The sequence below is a fragment of the Choloepus didactylus genome, chromosome 2 (genome assembly GCF_015220235.1).
Source record: "Choloepus didactylus isolate mChoDid1 chromosome 2, mChoDid1.pri, whole genome shotgun sequence".
In the NCBI taxonomy this organism is placed as follows: domain Eukaryota; kingdom Metazoa; phylum Chordata; class Mammalia; order Pilosa; family Megalonychidae; genus Choloepus; species Choloepus didactylus.
Window position 1 is genome coordinate 76,642,475 of NC_051308.1, and position 21,471 is coordinate 76,663,945.

The following is a 21,471-nucleotide window of genomic DNA, read 5'->3' on the forward strand; positions in this document are numbered from 1 at the left end:
GTACTGAAGGTTCTAGCTAGGGCAATTAGTCTAGAAAAGAAATAAATGGCATCCAGATTGGAAATAAAGAAAATACTATCAAATCAAATACAACAACATATTAAAAGGATTATACATCATGACAAAGTGTGGTTTATCCCAGTAATGCAGGAATGATTCAACATAAGAAAATCTATCAATGCAATCTACCACAATATTAGAATGAAGAGGAAAAAACCACATGATCATTGCAATTGAATCAGAAAAGGCATCTGACAAAATTCAACACCCTTTAATGATGAAAACACTCAGAAAAATAGGAACAGAAGGGAATTTCTTCAACATGATAAACGGCATTTATGAGCAATCCATAGTCAATATTATACACACGGGAAGAGATTTACACTCTAAGGTTAGGAATAAGACAAGGATGCTTGGTTTCGCTACTAATATTCAACATTGCAGTGGAAGTTTTAGCCAGAGCAATCAGGCAAGAAAAAAAAAAAAAATGCATCCAAATAGAAAAGGAAGAATGAAAACTCTCTCTATTTGCAGATGACATGATCCTTTATATTGAAAATCCCAAAGAATCCACAAGAAAACTAGAACTAATAAACAAATTCAGCAAAATGTTAGTGTAAAAGACTTACAGCAAAAATCAGTTGCCTTTTTAATACATTAGCAATGAATAATCCCAAATGGATATTAAGAAAATTCCATGTACAATAACAACTATCTTAGTTTTCCAGGGTAATTATAATAAATACCACAGGCTGGCTGGCTTAAACAGCAATAATTTACTGTCTCACAATTTTGGAGGCTAGAAATCCAAAATCAAGGTATTAGCAGGTTGTGCTATCTCTTGGAGTATATAGTGTTTTGGTACAGGCTTGCTGGAAATCCTTGGTGTTACTTGGCTTGTTGATGCATCTTTATCTCCCTTCACATGGTGCTCTCTCTCTCCTTTTCTAGCTTATCCTCTAGTTTCTACATTCATGTCCAATTTTCTTTGTTTTGAAGAACTTCAGCTATCCTGGATTAAGGCCCATCCTCATACAGTTTGGCCACAACTTAACTAATAAAATCTTTAAAGGTCTTATTTTAAAATAGGTTCACATTTGAACATGTCTTTTGTGGGAGACATGATTCAATCTCCAACAGCATCTGAAAGAATAAAATATCTAGAAATAAATTTAATCAAGGATGGGAAAGATTTGTACATAGAAAACTACAAAACACTGCTGAAAGAAATCAAAGACCTACATAAATTGCAAGATATGCCATGGTTTGTGGTTGAAAGATTTAATATTGTTAAAATGTCAATCCTACCCAAAGAAATCTAGATTCAACACAAACCCTATCAAAATTTCAGCAGCTTGTTTTGCAAAAATAGAAAAACTGATCTTTAAATTCATATAGAACCTCAAGGGATCCTGAATAGCAAAATCAATCTTGAAAAAGAACAAAGTTGGAAGTTACATATTTCCCAATTTCAAAACTTACTACAAAGCTGCATTAATCTAAATACTGTGGTACTGACATAAAGACATACATAAAGACCAATGGAATTGAGAGACCAGAAATAGTACTACACATCTATGGACAATTGATTTTCAACAAGAGTGCCAATTACATTATATAAGGGAAGAATAGCCCCTTCAACAAATACTGCTGGGGAAATTGGATATATGCATGCAAAAAAATTGAGGGTGGACCCCTACCTAGCCCCAAATACAAAAATTAACTCAAAATGGATCAAGGACACCGTAATAGATTGAATTATGTATCCCAACAAAGACATGTTCTTAATCTTAATATGCATTCCTATGGGTGTGAACTCATTTGTAAATAGGACCCTTTAATGATGTATTATTAAAGTGTGGACCAATGGAATTACAGCAGGCTTCAATTCATATTACTACAGTCTTTCATTAGCAGAAAAAATTAGGATGCAGGAAGTCAGAGAAGACCACAGGAAGAAGCTGAAAGTGAGTGAAACTGGAAGTGCAGACATGAGGAGAGACTGTAACATGATGGGAGGCAGAGAAGCAAGCCAGGGAAGCCCAATTATGATGGCAAGTCAGCATCAGAACACTACAGACTTTAGGGAGAAAGTATGGCCTCACTGACTCCCTGATTTTGGACTTCTAGCCTTCCAAACCATAAGCCCATAAATTCCTGTTAAGTCAAGCCATTGTGTGATATTTGTCACAGAAGCCTGGAAGACTATGACAGACCTAAACATAAGCATTAAACCATGCTCTTGGAAGAAAACATAGGGCAGTACTTTATGACCTTGGATTTGGCAATGATTTCTTGTATACGCCACCAAAAACACAAATAACAAAAGATAAAATGGACTCCATCAAAATTGAAACCTTTTGTACATCAAAGGACATTATAAAGAAAGTGAAAGAACAGCCAACAGAATGGGAGAAAACACTTGCAAATCATATATCTGTAGGGGTTTAAGATCCAGAATACATAAACAACTGCTTCAACAACATAAAGACAAACAACCCAATTTAAAAATGGGCAAAGGACTTCAGTAGACATTTTTCTAAAGAAGATATATGAATGGCCAATAAGCACAAGAAAAGATACTCAACATCATTAGTCATCAAGGAAATCCAAATCAAAACCACAATATGATATCACTTCATACCTAGTAGAATGGCTTTTCTCAAAACGACAAACACACACAGAAAACAACGTTTTGAAAAGAATATAGAGAAATAGGAACACTTGTATTGGAGGGAATGTAACACGATGCAGCTGCAGTAGAAAACAGTTTGGTGATTCCTCAGAAAATTAAAAATAAAAGTACCATATGAACAGTCATTCTCACTTCTAGGTACATACGCAAAAGAACTGAAAACAAGGACTAGAACAAATATTTGAACAGCAATGTTCATAGCAGCATTTTTATGATGGTCAAAAAGGGGAAGCAACACAAGTGTCCATCAACACATGAATGGATGAACAAAACATGGTATATCCGTACAATGGAATATTATTCAACTGTAAAAAGGAATGATGTTCTGATACATGTGACAATATGGATGAGTCTTGAAGGCAATGTTGAATGAAATTAGCAAGACACAAAAGACAAATATTGTATGATTCCACTTATATGAAAAAATATAGAAAGAGCAACTTCATAGACAGAAAGTAGATTACAGATTACCTGGGACCAGGGGGCAGAGAAATGGGGATTTATTGCTTAATGGGTATGGAGTATCTGTTTGGGCTGATAAAAAAGTTTTGGTGATGGATGCTGATGATGGCTGCACAATATTTCGAATGTAATTAATGTCACTGAATTGTACACTTGCAAGTGGTTAAAATGGGGAATTTTTAGTGGCATATATGTTACCACATCAAAAAAAATTTTAAAGAAAACACTAAGAAATGAAAAATTAAGGAGAAATAATGGCCATGTGAAGCTATCCTGATTATCAGGCTACCAGAATTTGTAATACCTGAAAGAATCCTCACAGAACTGCTAAGGTTGATGGGCCACCCTTCTTTAAGCCAGGTAATTGAAGGCAAGGGAATTCCTGAAGCTTCACAAGTCAAGGACACTGAATTCTTTTCCACCACACTAATATTTTCAGGTATGCCATGGTTTCCTATGATGTTCGGAGGGGCTGTAAATGCAAAATGAAACAAACAGCAAATGAAAGAAAAGTAGACAAAATACATATCAAACACCAACCCTAAACAGCTCATTAGCAATAAGGCTTACATTTCCTGGTCAACAGTAAGCAAAATAAGTGATCACAATTATTATTTTGCTTATTATTATTTTTTGTAGTGTGACATTCTTAGAAGTAAAAATGTTACTTCTTCCCCACTATTAGCGGTAATTTTCATATTGTCATTCTAATAGTGGTGAATGATTTTCCATGATTCACTTGTACTTTTCTGGCAAGTTTTCTGGTAAGTTTCTAATATGAATTCAAGACTTTTATTTTCCAGGCAGGATTTTCTAATAAATTATTCTAATTGAAAGTAATTTAATGAAAAGGTACTTGAGAGATTCCTTTTCTTTTTTATATTCTGATTCCTTTAGCTTTGGCACATATTCTGGTTGCAAACTACAGAACACTGATACTGGGCTTTGTGCATGTCTTAACTGTATTCAAGGTATGAGATTTGTGTCTATTATATTTACCATTGTTTCTATGAATTTAAAATTAAAATTCAAACTGGTTGTATCCAAGTAAGTGTCTCTGTGCACATGTAAGTCTGCTCTATTCCTATTGACAATTATGGCTCATTAATTAGAATATTAAAGCTGATTTCACTACTACTCATGTCCAGCTGATGCACGGTCAGAAAGTTCTAAAGAAAACAACTTAGGTATATACCAACCTAGTTAAGATGGCAAATTTGAAAATACACAATCAAGGAATTTTTACGTTGGACAGATTTGGACCAAAAGCACTTGAAGAGACAATTATCAACTCTACTATTTGCTTTCATAAAAGAAAATTCAATATGTACTTAAGTTAACAAGGTAAGACATGGGAATTCAGGCATACAAGGAGAAATGATGAGACAGATCTAGAGAAGTAGTGCATATGTGGAAAAGAAAAGACTACATTTAAATGGCTCTCAATACTTGAGGCCTACATCTCCCAGACAGATGCTACAGATTATATCATGCAATGATTAGACCTAATGAACTCTTCATACTTACCGTGGACACTTAGGTCATATTTTCTGTCAGCCATTCCTGCCACATTCACAGCCACACACACATAGCGGCCTGTGTCAGAAATGTGAACGTTCTTCAGCTGAAGGATGTGACCTTCATCCAGTATTTCCCCACCCCTTCCCTTGGCCAAGGGGCGGCCATCTTTCATCCACGTCACTGCTGGTTGAGGAATACCCTGCACCTCACACTCCAAGGAAATACTCTTCCCTTGAGTCACAATAATGTCTGTAGGGTGGCTGCCACTGCTGGATATGGTTGGGCGAGCTGGGGAAAAAAAAGAAACAAAATTTCAAATGATTGCATCAAGTATTCCATAGTTAACTGAAAATTTGATGTCAAAATACTGAAGATGGAGGAATAACACAGCATTGCTATATTGAGAGGTGGAATTCTTGTTCTCCAATATGTCAAAGTGGGTTCATATCTCAAATAAATTTATCAACACAATAAGGAAAGGATGCTATGCTTTCTACCATTCCTGCTTTTGAGAAGTTATACAGACAATATGAACTTATCATTTGTAGGTCTGATTTACAGAAGTCATCCTGATGCTAATTTTAGAATAGGTATTGTAGCCTAGCTCAAGGCAGGCTGGCTCTCCATGGACATCTGTTGAATGAATCATGATTAGAAAAATATATACAGACACTTGTCATGATTTCAGTCAGAGGAAATGTATTATTATCCCTCTGCCGAGAGAGAGAGAGAAAGAGAGAGAGAGAAAGAGAGAAAGAGAGAGAATACACTCAGTGAGCTAATTCTAATACCTAGGTTTTACTGTATTTACATGCTATTGTGTCACCACTTCAATGGCATTCCCTTGATCTTAGTATAAGGACCAAAGTACTTAAATGGTCTGTGGTGTTTTGGAGCAGTATGTACCCCAGAAAAACATGTTCTTAAACTTAATCCATTCCTGCGGATGTGAATCCGTTGTCTAAGTAGGACTTTTTGATGAGGTTTCTTCAGTTAAGGTGTGTCCGAACTCAACCAGGATGGGTCTTAATCTTATTACTGGAGTCTTTTATAAGTGGAATGAAATTCAGGCAGACAGAGAGAAAGCCATGGGAAACAAGATGCTGAAGGTCAACAGAACCCAGAAGAGAATAGAGAGGCCAGGAAAGTTTGTCATTTGCATTGCCATATGACAGAGGAGCCCAGGACCAGGCATCATCGGCAACCAGTCCCAGATGCGTCTTTTTTTTTTTTTTTTATGTCTAATAAGAGTTTAATATCCAGAATATATAAAAGAACTCCTACAATGCAACAACAAAAAGACAAACAACCCAATTTAAAAAATGGGCAAAACTTGAATAGGTATTTTTCCAAAGAAGATTTGTAAATGGCCAATAAGCACATGAAAAATGCTCAACATCATGAGCCACTGGAGAATGCAACACAAGTCCACAATGAGATAGCACCTCACACCTACTAGAATGGCTATTATTTAAAAATGGAAAATAATGAGTGTTGACAAGGATGTGGAGAAATAGGAATCCCCTTACACTGTTGGGAATGTAAAATGATGCAGCCTCTGTGGGAAATAGATTGGTTGTTCCTCAGAAAAGTTAAACATAGACCACCCCATGACCCTGCAATCCCACTTCTAGGTATACACCCAAAAGAATTGAAAGCAGAGACTCAGACAGATATCTGTATACCAATGTCCATAGCAACGTCACCCACACTGGCCAGAAGGTGGAAGCAACCCGTGCCCATCAGCAGATGAATGGACAAACAAAATGCGGAATATCCACACAATGGAATGAAGTTCTGTTACATGCCACTACATGAATGAACCCCAAAGACACCATATTGAGCGAAACAAGTCAGATGCACAGGGACAGACATTGTATGGTTCCACTTATATGAAATAGCTAGAACATGCAAATTCATAGAGACAGAAAGTAGAATACAGGTTATCAGTGATGGGGAGGGAAGGAATGGGGAGTTGCTGCATGATGGGTGCAAGGTTTCTATTTGGGGTGATGGAAAATTCTGGTAATGGATGACAGTGAGGGTAGCACAACTTTGTGACTATGCTTAATCCCATTGAATGGTATGCTTGGGAGTGGCTAGGATGGGAAAGTTTATGTTGTATATATGTTTCTACAATTTTTTTTTTTTAAGAGCAACTAGCTGCAAGGAGAGGCCGGGCCTGCCCACAATGGTGCCCAAGTCTCCCCCCGAATGCCCCCCCGCCGCCCAGACGCGGCCCCCCTCTCCAACCAAGCCACCCTGGCGGGTGATCTCGCTGCCCTCCCCCCCACGCGGGACTCGACCCTCAGCGGTGTAAATCCCCCTGGCAATGCAGGACACGACTCCCAAGGATGACCCCAGACCCGGCATCGCCGGACCGAGAACACCCCCCCCACCAAAAGGGGGATGCGAAACGAAACGAAACAAAGCCTCAAAGGCTGAGAGATCTCAAATGTAGTGGAGAGGCCCAGATGCGTCTTTGAAATGAAATTATCTCCTCGATGACACCTTGATTTGGACTTATTCCTAGCCTCAAAACCATGAGCCATTATATCCCTATTGTTTAAGCCAACCAATTGCATGGTATTTGCTTGAGAAGCCAAGGAAATTAAACATTGTCTAGCAATCCCTGCATGGTGTGGCCCTGTCTATCTCTCAGATATAACAATAATCTTGTATTTCCCCTCCATATGCACACTTCTGTCACAGGGCAGTCTGAAATTTTCTCTGCACCCTCTGTATTACCTTGTCTACTTTACCATATCCTCCAAATCTTAGCTCAAGAATTATTCCCTCGGGGAAGCTTTCCCTGAATCCCCAGACCAGGAACATTCTTTTATTATAACTTTCACAGGGCTGCATTACTTTCATTTGCACAAATTTCTCAGTTTGTATTTAGTGATTATCTGTTTAATATCTATCTCTCCCTCTAGTTCAGCAAAGTCCAATAGAAATATAATGCAAACCATATATGTAATTTTAAACTTTCTTAAAGCCACATAAATTAACTTTAATTTAATTACATTATTTTAATTAATTTTAATTTTAATCACATTATTTTACCTGTTAACCTGTTATACCAAAAACATTATCAATTTAAAATGCAATAAAATTTAAAATAATGAGATATTTACATTATTTTTATTTTGTACAAAGTCTTTGATATCCAGTGTGTATTTTACACTGCCACACATCTTAATTTGGACTAACTACATTTTAAGTGCTCAATAGACACATCTAGCCAGTAGTTATCTTTCTGGACAGTGCAGCTCTAAACCACAATCACCATGAGATCTAGGACTAATGCCTGTGTTTTTTCATTGCAAGATACCGAGAACCAGGCCCAGTGCCTGGTACACAGTTGGCAATCAATAAATATTTTTGCAAAACAAATAAAATATCAATGAGATTATGTTTCTTTGCCATTGTTATAACAACAAACATTCTAATTTGCTTTCTCTAATTCATTCTAATTTGCTTTCTCTAACTTTTCCACAATGAGTATCTACTGCCTTCTCAATGAGAAAAAAGAATTTAAGCAATTGTTTTAAATTTTAAAACACAACACTATTTCACTAATGGAGGAATATTTTGGCATCTTTCAGTAAAAAAAAAAAATACTAGAAATAGAAAAGGATGTCCAGTTTTATATAATTTTGTGATATCATGTAAACATACAGCAAACCCTTTTTTTTTTTTTTTTTTTCCACCTCATTTCCCCTTTCTTTAGAATGATTAAAATGATATTAGGACTGTATATGGCACTGTTAATCGGCTGACCCAATGTCTACTACTAACTCTTTCTTCTCTTCACCAACCACTACAGGGGTTGGGAAAGCTAAGAATGTTTCTCAGATTTCTTTGAAAATCTTTTTAACTCAGTCCAATACAACTTAAAAAGAGGTTTCCTAGGAGGATTCTGGGAAAGTTTTTGCTTTCTTGGTGAAAGGGAAGGATACCACCCTCCCCCTTCCTTGCGTCCACAGCTACAGTAACCATCTTGAGACCATGAAGGAAGGACGGAGAGAATCCCAGGGCTTCTGTCTTGATATGATTAAGCTGCTGACCCACCAAAGTGACTAACTGCCTACCTCAGACTTCTCATTATGTGGGATTTTAAACTTCTACTTGTTTAAGATACTGATTGCTAATTATTCTGTTACTTTGCAGCTGAATTCACCTGATACAGTTCTAAGAAAGAAAATTAGACCAACTTTAATGTGTATGGGTTTTAGTGGAAAGAACAGTGGGCCATTGCCAGTCATCCTGTGTTCTCATGCTGGTTCTACCACATACAAGCCATGTGACCTCGATCAGCCACGGAAACCTCTCTGGGCTTATGTTTCCACATCTGCAAAATGGAGGCAATAGTTTTGTCTTATACCATGAAAAGATTAAAAAAGATAATGTAAATTATTTTAAACACCATAAAATATTATACAAATTAAATATTCTTTAAATTTAGATCTTTTTGCATATTGTAAACATACCCTATGGTACAATACCACCCCCTCAACACCCCAAAATCATGTCCACTGTCTCATCTCCAACAAATTACAGTCACATTATGTGTTTGTCACAAACAAAATGATGCAAAGTGGACAGCTATATTGCTGAATAAATAGCAAGAAATAGATGATTGTTCTCCAGTTATGTCAGCACAATTTAAATATTTGGGTCATATGATAGTTGTTACAGGCATATTACCATGAAGGAATCTTAAAGTTACAAAGAAAAAAGGAAAGGGAAAGATGGAAAAATTTTAAGTAAAATTGTACCAAAACTTGGCTCATCAATGACTTACTGTAAACTTTCAGATTATAGTCTTTTTTTGCAGTTCCAGCCACATTGGATGCCACACATGTATAGAGCCCTGTATCAGACTTTTTAGCAATTGAAATCTGTAACTGCCTGCCTCCAGATAAAATTCTGACATGCCCCATAGAATCAGCCAGCACTGGGGAATCTGTAAAGAAAACCAAATGGCAGAAAACCAAATGAGGCAAAAATATAAAGCATGTTATATACATATTGTGATAAGTATATATATTTATTTTTGCTTCCTGACTCAAGGCAAATGACATATAAAATAATCCTGCTCTGGCATGCCAAAAACAAAAACTAACAAACAAACAAACAAACAAAAAAAAAACTAGGAAGAAGAAGAGGAGGAAGAAAAGAAAAAAGAAGGAGGAAGAGGAAAGAGAAGAAAAATAACAAATGTTTACCAAGATTATCTTCTGCTGTTTTTTTTTTTAATCAGTATGATACTTGAAATAAAACATACTTAGGAAAACAAACAAAATAAAATATTAAAATAGTAAAAGAAAAATGATGTTTAACATCAGTTAAGAATTTAGACAATCTGTTTGATACTTAGTGGGCATGAATAAATATTTGTTGATGAATAAACTGAAAATCTGCAGAACCCAATGTTACCGTATATTGCAAACTCTTACAAATACAGCAAAATGTTTGTTTTAGAAAATAATTTTTAAAAATCTATTTTAAAGAAGACAATTAGGTTCTTTGAATAGTGGATGATTGATCATTATAGCTGACCTGTAAGACATTTGATTAAAAACAATAAATTAGTGAAGAAAATTAATGTCTTTTGGGGAGCAGTTAAAACTCAAAAAATAAATATTTTCAGCTGGATAGTATAGAAATACCACATACTGCATATTTAATATAAAGCAATTATGCTATCCAGTATTTTAGCATGAAAACTCTAGAAAAGTTTCTAAATTGACATGTTTGTCAGACAAAATATAAATTTATTTTATGCTTATATTTTATGCTATAAATATCAAAGTATAGAAACTGACCTTTCTTCTTCCAAATGAGACTTGGGGGTGGGATACCACTGGATTCACACAACAGACTAATGAGGTTTCCTTCTATAACTGTAAGTTGAGCAAGTTCATGAGAATCATAAATATTTGGTGGCACTGGGAAAAAAAGAGAAAATATACTATTTTTACACTCATTTTGTATATACTTTTCCTAATAATTAACATGTAAGAAAAAGGTTTATAGTAAATGACACAAAGAAAGAATTAGCACATGAGTTTTACATATCAACACCACATTAAAAATCACCTATGAGATGTAGAATAAATATCTAATTGCAGACTTTCCACTTTTATAGGTAGAAATTTAATTATCAAAATATTCAGAGTACTGAAGTGGCATAAAAGAGGCTAATATATTATAGATATTTAGACACTTTGCACCAAAAAGCCAAGGCATCTAAGCTATCTACCACGTTTAAACTTAAATCAGCCACTGGTTTCTAGATCAGATTTGATATTTCAGATGCTGAGCAGAAACGGAAAAAACATCAGGAATACAGCATGTAGTAGAAAACAGAGGCAAGAAATTTAATCTAAGAAACAGAGGTGTATTTATTCTAGATTGCACAGCTGCCTCTCCACTGGCCTCCAACTTCTTTCTGGAACCTTCAAAGTCAGTCCTGACTACCCATGCTTTTCCCAAGGAGGCTGGAGTCTGCAGTTGCTGGCCTAAGGCTTCCCTGATGACACAGCTCTGGCTACAGTATTATCAGGTGGTAGATGCTTGTTCTCCTAAGCTTCTGGGAGTTGAGGGTTGGGAGAATCCTTCTCACTCCCCACTTCTAGTCATTGCTCAACCACCCCCAGGTAGAAGCCTCTATTCCACTGAAGTTCAGGCCGTCAAGTTACTTCTCTCTCTTATCATCATCTGTGAATCTCCCCATCATTCTTCCTCTATTCACTTAACAATTTGATACTTGTTCTTATACTTCCTCATCACACTTCATCCTAGTTGAACCCAACATCTGCATTTATAACCAGTCTAACATCCTGGCTATTCAGTTCCTTGATCTGCTCATCCATTTACCCCACTTGAGACTATATAATGGCCCTTATTATCATCTATTCTTGCTCCTATACATTTATAAATTTTGGCCACTCTCTGACAACTCCTATATCCTTCTAGCTCTCTCACTCAATTCCAATTCTCAATTCACCAACCTAATTGAATCTAAGTTCTTTGATCTCTCAAAAGTCTCCCTATCCATCTGCCTACTCTATTGTTTATTGACTTCTCTATCCAGCTAGATTTCATGGTCAATAATTTCCACTGCTCTTTTGCCAATATTCTCAACTTTGCACCTTTGTCCTTCCTATTTGGCAAAATCCTTATTCTGCATGAATCCTACAGTTCACTTTGTTCTTGCCTATTCTATGGATCATAAATGCTGCCAAAGAAAATGATGGAGTTACACAGATTGCCACTATTATAAAATAATTATTTCTCACTTAAACTCTACTTTCATGTACCTTATGGCTTCAAGTGCCTTTATACAAATACTTGTATGTCTGTTCTGTAATACAAACTCCTTTAATCTGGACTTACACATCCAACTCACAATTTGGATGCCTAAAAGATAATGTCAAATTCAACCTGTCCAAAACTTAACTCATCCCATCTTTGGTCCCTCTCTAAGGGAAGTGCAATGCTGTCCATACAACCCAACTTGTCAAGCCTACCAGGACATTCATATTTGCCTCTTTCAGTTTCCTTACCTTTAATCAATTAATCCTGTTGATTCAATCTCTTAAATACTTCTAGAGTTTATCTGCTTTCTTCCTAAAATACAATCTGAACATCTCAGTCCTCCTTTAAGTCCCTTTAATGGCATTCTATTGTCCTTAGTATCAAATCCATACCTTTTGAATTGGTGCCCCCTTTTACCTTTTCTACCTAACATCCCCTTACTCTCCTTTGTATTACAGTAGGCTCCACTGTGAATGGTATTAAGTTCCTTGAACACGGACAGCATTTTGCAGGTAAGTGGATGCTTCCATCCTCTTCATAGAGCTACGTCTTCTCATCCTTAGATGTCATGCGCCCCTGATAATGTCTGCCTGCATAATCTCCTATCATAGTTCTTAAAAGATTTAATTTTCATTGGTTATCTAAAGATTTGTTTTTTTATAGCAGACTATAAGTTCTTTGAGATCAGTGTCTTTCTTGCTCATGTCTGTGCCTACACATGGCATAGTGCCTCATACACAGAAGGCACACCACAAATACTCTGTTTGTGAATCTATACTTGATGTCTCAACTTTCCCCCTTATCATTCACTCTTCTGTTTACTGCACTCTGCTTTCCACTACTAAGTTGCTTCTCTATGAGAGACATAGATCTGCTCATTTATAAAGCATACTTTGTAAATATGTACATGTATAAATATGTAGTCTGAAGTGTCTTCTCTGCAGTATTTGACATTATTCATTTGCCATCTATCCATCCACATTCAACCTATTTTTTCATCCATGTTCTCCTTCTGGAAACACTATTGTCCGTTAATTTCCATGATACAGTTTTTACCCTTTCTTTCTTCCTCTTTGACTGTTCCTATTAAGTTTCTTATTTGGCATCCCTTTTCTGTCTCCCTTCTTACATTGATGCACCCAAAGTCCATTCTACCATTCTCTGCTGTACACATTCTTTTCCTTCTCTCTAAGGGATCTCAAGCTACCAACATACTGATGTCTACAACCTTATGTTTTTAACTTTAATCTCTTGCTTCTTAACTATAGGCTCTTATTTCTTGCTGAATGGAGGACAATTTCACATGGATAGTCTACAGGTACCTCAAATATGGCATTTTCAAAATGAATTCATCACCTCACTTTTTAATTGATCATTACTCTTAATTAGTCTTTTTTTCCAATCTTTATTTGATAACATCTACATCAGTCTCTTGTCTAACTTGGGGGTTCTATGACTACTTCACCCATTTGAAAGAAATGAGAAGGGAAGAGAAAGAGAAATGAAGGGGGAAAAGATAAAGAAGGAAGTGGCAACAGGAGCTAATGAAACATAAGCAATATGTAATAAATATACATCTACTATATAGTAAATTTCACTATTTAAAAGCAAATTAATCCTTTTGCAGGTTGGGTAATAGCACTTCTCACAATATGGCTCAAGAATTTCTTTATAATAATGATTATAATTAATAAGCCATTTTCCTACATAAATGTGTGCTTTTAAAGTTAAAAAATAATCATTCTCTGTTGGAATCAAATTATCTTTGCTAACATTTTCATTTTTAAAAAATTGTTTTTTGAATAAACTTTTATACATAAAGGTAAATTTCAGCTCATGGCTTCAATAATTAAAAGTTTAAACAAATCCAATCAAAATTAATGAGGGTTCAATGTGATATAAATGAACTGTTTAAAGTATTTAAAATAAGAACCACTAAGCTAGAAATGGGAGCAGTTTTTTAAAAAATAGCAGACAGCAACAAAGAAAGTGAAAGTTGTGATTATTTATAAGGATGATCTTAATTAATACAAATGGTAAAATTTCAAGCAAATGACCTTTTGTCACTGGTCAGTATGGTAACCCCATCTTCTACCACACAAGCGCAGGTGCTCATACACACACACACACACACACACACACACACACACACACACACACACACACAGGTAGTTCACACACATAATTTGGCCTTTTGGCTTATTTTCAATTGAGCAACCCACTACTAGTACCCGGGGAAGCTCAATCAATAAAGATACTGGCTGAAAGGCAAATGGGCATACTACCTGCCAGGAGTGGAGAACCATACTATGTCATAGTTATAATGACTAATATGTTTAGGCTCAGGAAGTTTGTCTATAGTTGTTCTTGAATTAATTATGTAAGCTGGTGCTCAGAACAGTTCAGCATCATCTGAAAGCACTGATTAGTGCCCACCCCTATATCACAACCAATTTTAGTCATGCAGAAGTCATTTTAAGAATTGACACAAAGAATAAAAAGTTAAACTACAGGCTCCATCTTTAGCTTTACAAGAGCTGATGACACTTACCCCAAATGTTGACATTATAGTTTTTCTCAGTTTTCCCAGCAACATTTGTTGCCTCACAAGTATAACGACCAGTGTCTTGAACCTGAGCATCTTCAATCTGAAAACCAAAGAAATCTTGTTTTGAAACCACATTTTCTATTTCACACATAATTGGGATTTTTCTATTAATGTTATTTTTGATCTCTTACTTTTCTTATTTTTATTCTGAAGATTTTCAATCATATAAAAACTAGAGAGAATAGTAAAATGAATGGCTATATTCTTATCACCCGGATTCAATACTTAGCAAACACAAAATTTTTCTTCTATCTTATTCTAATCTGATTTATATTAGTGGCTGAAGGTTTAGAAAGGCCTTTTAAATATAATTCAGATAAAATAGCAAAAAAATCACAATTTTGATACATTTATTTAGGGCTGTAAAATATATGATCTTTATATATCCAGAATATTGTTCAGCAAAAGAACACCACTATTATTGGTTTATTACATATGTTTTTTCCCCACACTCAGTTTGTAAACTTTTTCAAGTCAGGTATTATATTTAATTAGCCCCAATTTCCTAATACTTCAACTGGTGCTTATTAGATAATTGGGTTATCAGTAAACATTTTACTATGTACGTAATCTGCAACATGCATCAATAATCACTCATCATTCATTTATTGACCATTCAACAATTATTGATAACCTTGTGCAAGATATTGCAGGTGGAAGATATACATTATAATGTAATATATATTTTCTGATTTAATAAGTTTGTTATCTAGTTGAGAAGGAAAAGTGTATGAACATAAAAAAAGAATTTAATAATAACACAAGTTACAAACAGTAATACAAGATAATACATACATACTTCTTGTATGACAAACACGTGATTGATTTCCAAATTAGTTTGCAATCAACAATTGCTAAAACTTTCAAACGAGAGAGAATCATTGGGAGTGGAGTGATCACTGAAGGTATTTAGCCACAGTAGGGGTGTACAATACACACTCAAAATCACTTAAGAGTTGATTAACATGAACAAATAAACTATCCTTTGATCAAAGCACAGAAGGAGAACCCAAAAATATTAGACCTGAAAGAGTACTTGAAATCTATCCTCCACATTTTACTGACAGGAAACTAGGGATCAATGAAGAGATTTAAATTGCCCAAAGTCACATAATTAGTGACAGAGCCACTCAAACGTGTGCTCCAGATCCTTAACAGTAACCACAGGTCAGTAAGCACAGGTATCCATGTCAGCAGGTGGAGGGGTAACATTTATTGTGTGCCTACTGTGTGTGAAGCAAAATAAATTGGTAAGATTCTATTACTTGATCAGGTTAAAGATGTATGTTAATTATTTTGGGTAGCACATAATATACAATTTCAAAAAAAAGGTAGATGGTTTTAATTGACTGATTAGGGATGAGTTCTGCAGAAGTTTTCATTTCTGCAAGATCTTCTCTCTACCCTCCTCAATGGAACCTACACACTGGTTTACAACCTGTCCCCAGAGTGGAGATTCAAAGGACCCCAGGATTTCTTTACCATCAACTCTCTCCCCCATTCCCAGCTGCATTAGGCAGTGTGCTCTGAAGATAAATGCTCTGAAGATAAATGGACCTCTATATTTGCTAAGATGGTGTGCAACATTCAAACCTCTCCCCTACCTCTGTGTGCATATAATTATCTCCTTCTGTCATTCAGTCAGAGCTGAATTTTGGGAATTTAGGGCAGTGAATGTTTTTGCCTATGCAGATTGATTAGCTTATCCCACTTTCCTTCATCAATGATACTGGCCTTTCCTTCTTCACATAGCTCCATAATTACAAGATCTTTATACCCTCTTGTCTCTAACATGCACCTACATACTCCCTCCCACTCTTGCCTGTGAAACCTCAGTTGTACTGCCCTTCCTGTGTGCTGACACCCATCAACAACTCCATTTCTCACAACTCTGTTTGTTACTTATGACCTTCCTTTATCAAGAGGCTAGTAGTGTGGTGATAAGCAGCATGTGCTCTGAAGCTGTACTCCCTGTGCTTAAATCCAATTTCTGCCGCTTAATAACTCTGGGAAGATTACTTAGTCTTTCTTCAAATTTTCAACTGGGTTATTATGAGGATTATGTAAACATTTCAATAGCCTGTTGCTTCCTGAATCCTAACTTCTGATTAGGATGGCTTTAAATGTTAGCATTTATGCTAATTGTTATTTTACTCAAATCAGCCTCATCAACTTCATTTCCAAATACTCATTTTGCTAAATTCTATTTCAGTCAAACTAGTTTACTTGCTTTCCTTAGGCCCCTTGTTTCATATATCTTTAAAGAGCCAAGTAGCCTTCCAAGACTACTCTAATCAACCACAACTCACCTTTGCTACCCCCCTAAAATGTATTGTCTGTACCACCCACTTGGTAATTAATTCAGTCTCACAGCATTTTTTCATCTTTTTCATTTGTCAACTGTTACTTAATTTATTATACATTTATGTGAGATTGGAAGACACCCATGGGCAGGAAATTTATCATACACTTTTTTTGTGTCTCTATCCAGAGAACTTAGATCAGTTGAATGACTGAAAAGTTCAGAAACACCTTAAAGTATTCTATGATATTTTCCTGGATGCATTTTTCGAGATGGCTTCTGGCTAGAACTAAATATTTAAATCTCACTAAGCATAAAATTGAAAACTATTACAAACATTATCAACAAAAGGGATCGGGACTTCATAACGGGAAATTAACAAAGCACTCATAAAACATGCAATTTTAATGGGTGCTGATACCCAAACCATGAGCTTAAGAATAGTGTAGGAAGAAATAAATGGAGCTGTAGTCTCACCTTCAACACACTCCCATTTTCAGAGATAGTGAAGCCTGGTTTCTTCAGCAAAAGGCGGCCGTCTTTTAACCAAGTCAGAGTGGGTGGTGGAACAGCATCGCCCTCACACAGCAACTGCACAGCTTGGCTAACAAGCACAGAGACATTCTGTTCTTCCCCCACAATGTTTGGTGGAACTAAGTGAAAGACAGGTTTTACCTCAGGATAGAACAGTCCAGCACACTGTTTATCTTCATTAATCATCTAGATACAATCTGAGTAACTTTATTGATTCCTTTAAGACGTAGGGTCACAATAATTCTAACATACCCTCTTTGCACCAGATGCTTCAGAACGAAGTGTTAACAAATCACTAATTAATGTGCTCTTGTTAAGTTGAAACAATTCTCTTTTTTCATTTAAAAAACTTTTAGAAGTTGGAATTTCTCACCAAAAGTTCATTTCCAAAATTGCTAGAACTAGGTTTTCTGCTGCTTAAAGTTTCCAAACTAACAAATCTCTCATGAAATATTTTGGAAATGACAGAATTAAAAACAAATACATCTTTGACATTTATTTGTAGCTTTTGCCAAAGAAATAAATTTCATAGCAGTACAGACACATACATACATACATACGAGCTGTAAGAGACAATAGAGATCATTTGGTACCTCCTCACAGTGTGCAAAACAAGAAAGGGGTGACAGATAATGACTTGTTCAAAATAGCAGGACTAACTGGTGGCAAAGCTAGGAGTCTTCGGACTCTTAGCTTATTGCTCTTCTCTTTTCTGTGGTACCTGTCAACTTTTTAAGGAATGAAGTCCATGTGGGAGAAGTGATATGATAAAGAACAAACTAAATCCATGACCAGCTGTACAACATACTCACAATTACATAAAAAGAGGAAATGAGTTGAAATTTTAATGAGATTAAAATTAGAATTCCTTGGCTAATGAGGCTTGTCAGATGCTGAAATGTGTTCTTGGAGACATTTAAGGAATCTCCTTCCCTTGGGTGTATTAAAGAATAGAGTAAACAATCATTTGTTGTAGACGGTTTAGGTGTAGTCCTGCCAAGAGTGAGAGGGTGTGCTCTATAACCTCTCAAGAACTCTTTCAGGCAAGTATATATAATAACTCAGAAAACACAAACTAACGACGAAATAAGGTTTGTTATAAAAGGTCACACTGAAAAAAGCAAAGAGGGGAAATTCCTTGGCCATTTTTCACTACATCTCATAACTATTCAGGCTTGTAGGAAACTTACAAAAGTTACATCAGGACATTTTTACAACAAAGGTTAACTTGTATTGAAATAGATCCTAAGGGACTTTCCAAATGTTTTTCGAAATAAGATCTTAGTGGTAAGGAATTTTCTATAGTTCATTAGCCATTGTTTCAGGCTTAATACCCCAGCATTGTGTTAAAATAACAATGAATGTAATAAATTTTACTAGCCATATTATATTTCTGAAATTATGAGATTTCTCTGCTACCATGTCTGCTACAGAGGGAAAGAGAACATGAACTAATGGGTATTTTCTTGTGCTGTTTTTGGCATAGGACATGTGCTAAATCTAAAGGAATTAATGCTAAAAGAAGAAATACCCTGGACAACGCCTGGAACACACCATTTGTGCAGAAGATCATGATGCACTTTCTAAGTTTAATAGCACACATAGAAATCTGGCTCACAAAAAGCTTAAAGTAAATCTATGTGGGAACAGAAAACAGCAAGATTGTTTCTGATATGTGACACATTAGACAAAAGATACACAACTAATCCGCTTGAGATGAAAACTGCTATAATATTAACAATACAAGCACAATTAGTGCCACTTTCTAAGATATCATGAAAACAAATACATTCACAAGTCTTTTTCTTAGCACAGGAAGCCATAAATAGATTAGCTTATTTCAGTTTGGAAGTAATTTTGAGTAAAGCCTGGTCTCATTGGATGAAAACTACCATAACTGTACGAAAATATGTTTATCTTAGATTATTTGTAGAATTCACATAAGTATGAATTCTCTATGGCTGTTTGTAAAAATGAAAGTCAGAAACAGTTCAACACAGCAGAATGCTAATTTATTTCCAAATATTTTTCCTTCAATTACTTTTCTTTAAAGCTAAACGAGTTGAATCAAGTTCAAAAGGAAACCAGGTTTTTTTAAACTGAGAGGAAAAATGCAAAAACAATAGTGTAGTTGTTTCTTAAAGAACACGACTTAAAGTGAATCTAATTACAGACATGGATATATATTACTGAAACACATCTATTTTTTCCTGTCCTGTCTCTTATTTCTAATTTTTTGTTTAGTCTGAGAACAGAACAAGGTTCTACCCTTTTGATCCTCAGCTTCCTTAGATGTTACCTATTTTGCTTTGTGGTTATCTTGCTTAGGAAAGGGGTATACTCTGGTCCTGTTTCTCATCCTTCACATTATACTTGCGAAATTTAATTGCCAAAATAAGAACTGCCATAGGGTTATGCTTGTTGAGATGCTGGAGAATGTGTGATCTCTAAGAATGTTCTCTGGGCTTAAGTTTTTAAAGAAAAGACACTATAGGAATGTCAATACTTTGGAAACTCAATTCTCTTGTTTCAGCATATCAGAATACGTAAAGATATACTCTGAATTTATACCTGGGAAAAAATTCTTTAATGAACTACTCTTGGGATTGTAGGAAAAGTTTTTCACCCACTTTGTATTCTTCCTGCTACTCAATGTAAATCTGAAGAATACTTCTTTCTGGGAATTAACTTCTATTATTCTCCAATTAGGCACAATACCGCTAAGGTCACTACTACAAATACAAAAACAAAGTATGGAAGCATAGTGGAGCATAGACCGGAAACTGGTTCCAGATTAAAAGTCTGTTTTATATTTACGATTCTATAGCAGCTGGCTATGCATACATATATTTCAAATGCTAAACACATATTACATTTTCAATCATATATATATAACAGCTCACCATTTGACATTTATACCAAAGGAAAGATTCTGGTTTTCCTTTCTATGATTCTTTCTATGATTCCTGGAAAATATCAACTCTCTATCATCTCCCGGGTCCACTTTTGACACTAACCAATGTAGAAACAGAAGGAGTCAATCCTAAAGTTTCACTGCTGACTAAAACCCAGCCAATATCAATGTCACCCCCTTGCTTGCCTGCTAACAACTGGAGGAGCTACTGCATCACATACTTAGATTGATTGATGAATCATTCTCTAAGGATATTTTACATTGGCAGCCTTCCAGTTCCTCATTAGTATAAAAGTGACTCAATGAAAGGAAACAGAATCCCGGGGTTGGGCATTAGAGATCCATCTCAGACGGAGAGATGGAGGGAATCTGAAAATTGAATGTGGACTCATGTCAACTACAGTTAGGATTGAAAATGAGGAAGGTAGACAGCAACCCCTACGGATGCCAACCGGGATTCTTTTTACCTTAATTAGGTATATATGGTATTCATGTTATAACAAGGGCCCTTTTTATTAAAAATATATGACCTTATATAAATTGTTTGTGATTATTTTACTTGCTTTTGGCAAACTTACAAAAAAGAAGTCAACTCACATGATCTGAAGGAAAACAATTAAGATACATATTTTGATTAGACTGAATTCTTTGGAATCAAAGCAGGGCTGAGGGGAGGTCTGTACTATTATAATAGATACTCTTCTAGAGGCCTCAGAAGAAACAATTTCCTATTTCCACTAACCAAGGGATATAATGCAAGTAAGACACTGAAAAAAAGTCTGAAAATGTTCTGAATCTTAAAGGTATACTTGGATGTATGTATGTAGAATGAACAGCATAATCTATGAATAAAACCCAATGAATCCCAACTTTATTCTGAAGGACATTTGCTGTGATAGAATCAGACATACTCTTTTTACCTTATTGCTCTACTGTGAGTAGAAAAAAAACTTGAATTTTGTCTAAATTCATGTTTAGTTTAACTTTTGCTTCACAAATAGACAAAGTATTGATTGAAAAAAATGCCTATTATAAATATAATTAAAAAGAAAAAGTAGTAAAATCATGACTGTCAGTAGAATAGATGAAGAAAGTCACTTGAACAAATG

General features: G+C 35.5%; 1 protein-coding gene across 1 annotated transcript in view; it reads right to left on the minus strand.

The window, feature by feature from the left end:
- HMCN1 (hemicentin 1) overlaps positions 1–21,471 on the minus strand; it is a 511,472-nt gene that overhangs the window by 138,947 nt on the left and 351,054 nt on the right. Inside the window, exons 41-46 of the mRNA XM_037825157.1 lie at positions 17,392–17,567; positions 14,556–14,652; positions 10,510–10,632; positions 9,486–9,647; positions 4,685–4,966; positions 3,462–3,629 (exon numbers count right to left, since the gene is read on the minus strand). Coding sequence (XP_037681085.1) covers positions 3,462–3,629; positions 4,685–4,966; positions 9,486–9,647; positions 10,510–10,632; positions 14,556–14,652; positions 17,392–17,567 — 1,008 coding nt within the window. The remainder of the gene's footprint in view (positions 1–3,461; positions 3,630–4,684; positions 4,967–9,485; positions 9,648–10,509; positions 10,633–14,555; positions 14,653–17,391; positions 17,568–21,471) is intronic.